The sequence below is a fragment of the Leguminivora glycinivorella genome, chromosome 25, assembly GCF_023078275.1.
Source record: "Leguminivora glycinivorella isolate SPB_JAAS2020 chromosome 25, LegGlyc_1.1, whole genome shotgun sequence".
NCBI lineage: Eukaryota > Metazoa > Arthropoda > Insecta > Lepidoptera > Tortricidae > Leguminivora > Leguminivora glycinivorella.
In genome coordinates, this window is record NC_062995.1 from 5,674,967 (window position 1) to 5,676,769 (window position 1,803).

At 38.5% G+C, this 1,803-nt stretch overlaps 1 protein-coding gene across 1 annotated transcript; it reads right to left on the reverse strand.

Annotated features, from left to right (window-relative positions):
* Window positions 1-667: 667 nt before the first annotated feature.
* LOC125239392 (zinc finger protein 782-like) lies at window positions 668-1,803 on the reverse strand. Its single transcript, XM_048146961.1, has one exon. The coding sequence runs from the start codon at window positions 1,504-1,506 to the stop codon at window positions 943-945; it is 564 nt and encodes a 187-aa protein (XP_048002918.1). The 5' UTR covers window positions 1,507-1,803; the 3' UTR covers window positions 668-942.

Genomic DNA, 1,803 nt, shown 5'->3' on the forward strand with positions numbered 1-1,803 from the left:
ATTCCCCTCCCGCTCCTCGCGCCCCAAGCACTGGTGATTTGTAGCACGCACAACATTTACAAGATTGGCACTCTATAGGAGGTTCTCTATGGGGTAAAGTATATATATATAGCTTATTGTCGGTGGCTCTTATGTCGTATTTGTATACAAACATTGTTCATAAAGTCGTAAGCACCATCGACAATAAGGTCCCTTTACCCAGACAACGTCATATTTATGCAGCAAGATAGATTACAGTACAGAAAAAAGGTTGATTGACCTTTGAGTTTATATCTGACATGTATTAGTAAACATATGTTCCAGATAATTAAGGGTGAATCCACGAAAAAGTAACGTGAGTCACGACTTCATTGAGTGTTTATTTGAACTATAGCTGCAAATGAAAGAATCTATGAGAAAGTAACACTTATTTAGAGATAGATTATCAATTGAACTTGCGTCATGAACAGTGATCGGACTTTTTTATTTTTTTTATTTAGAACACAAACAGTCACATAAACAAATGAGTTGGTCTACAATGTAGGTACTAAGTAATTTGGATAAAAAAAGACCTGGAGGTTCATTAATGAATATAAACTATGGGAGTAAAACTTTAACAAAACCTTAGAGCTGACATTAACTTAAAATAAAACCAAGATAATTACTTTCAGATCAGTGTTAAATTTGATTCTATACCTGAATCCAAGATTTCCAATATTAATACAAGGATATTAATACTTTCATGGCTGTAAGCACTCTATAATGTCCGATTAGCAAGTGTTGCTCCCACAGTTCCGATCACTGATCATGAATAAATGGAACATGCCAGAAAAACGTGACTCATGTTACTCTTGCCGCGGAATGACCCTAAAGATTTTAAGCTCTGCTAACTTACACAATAAACCGAAAAAACAGAACAACGAGAAACCCAAATAATTATGAAACTATAATGCGTTTCCTGAATCATAACTTCTTGTGTATGCGGTTCAGGTGATTCAGCAGCGACTCCTTCTCCTTAAACTTAACGGAGCAGATATCACATTGATGCGTCACGTTTTTAAACGTATGCTTGTTCTTGACATGTTTCGCTAAACGATCCTTATTGGTAAACTTTTTATGGCAGTACAAGCATGCATTCTCCGACATAAGCTGCTTCAGCTTCAAATGCCGCCTCAGGCAATGCCTGGACTTGAATGTGATCGCGCACGACTCGCATCTCGACTTACTCTTCACCTGATGATGAGTCTGGCAGTGCAAATCCAAGTTTGCCTTCTTAGAAAACACGACTTGACAGTTATTACACTCGAAAGTAGCCTGTTTCTGTTGAGTTTCGTGATTGGACGTCATGTGGCGGAAGAACTGGCTGTTCTGAGTGAATTTTAGTCTGCAATACTGGCAGGTGTAGATGTATTTATGCTCATCGGCCGCCCTTGGTTGGAATAGCGGAGGGTCGTCACTCTTTTTCAGTCGAAACGCCGCTCGGGTTATTCGTATTTTCGGACCAGTACGGGCGGGCTTTTTATTCATAACTAAGCCGATTAACTTTATTCTTTACTCCAATCACACTATCATAACTGAACACAACAATGGGATCACGATTTGGTACCGATACTTTGTACACACGTAAGCACTATTGTGGAAGGACGGATTTCGTTCACAGCGGCAGTTCGACCGTTACAAGGGTCTCTTGCAAACAATAAACACACTAATTATTAATGTTTTGATGAAGGAAACGGTGAGTTTATCGATTTTACTGAAAACTTTCACACGATTTGCTTCAATTTTTTATTTAAGACAGAGACAGACAGCCAAGAAACGTCAAAA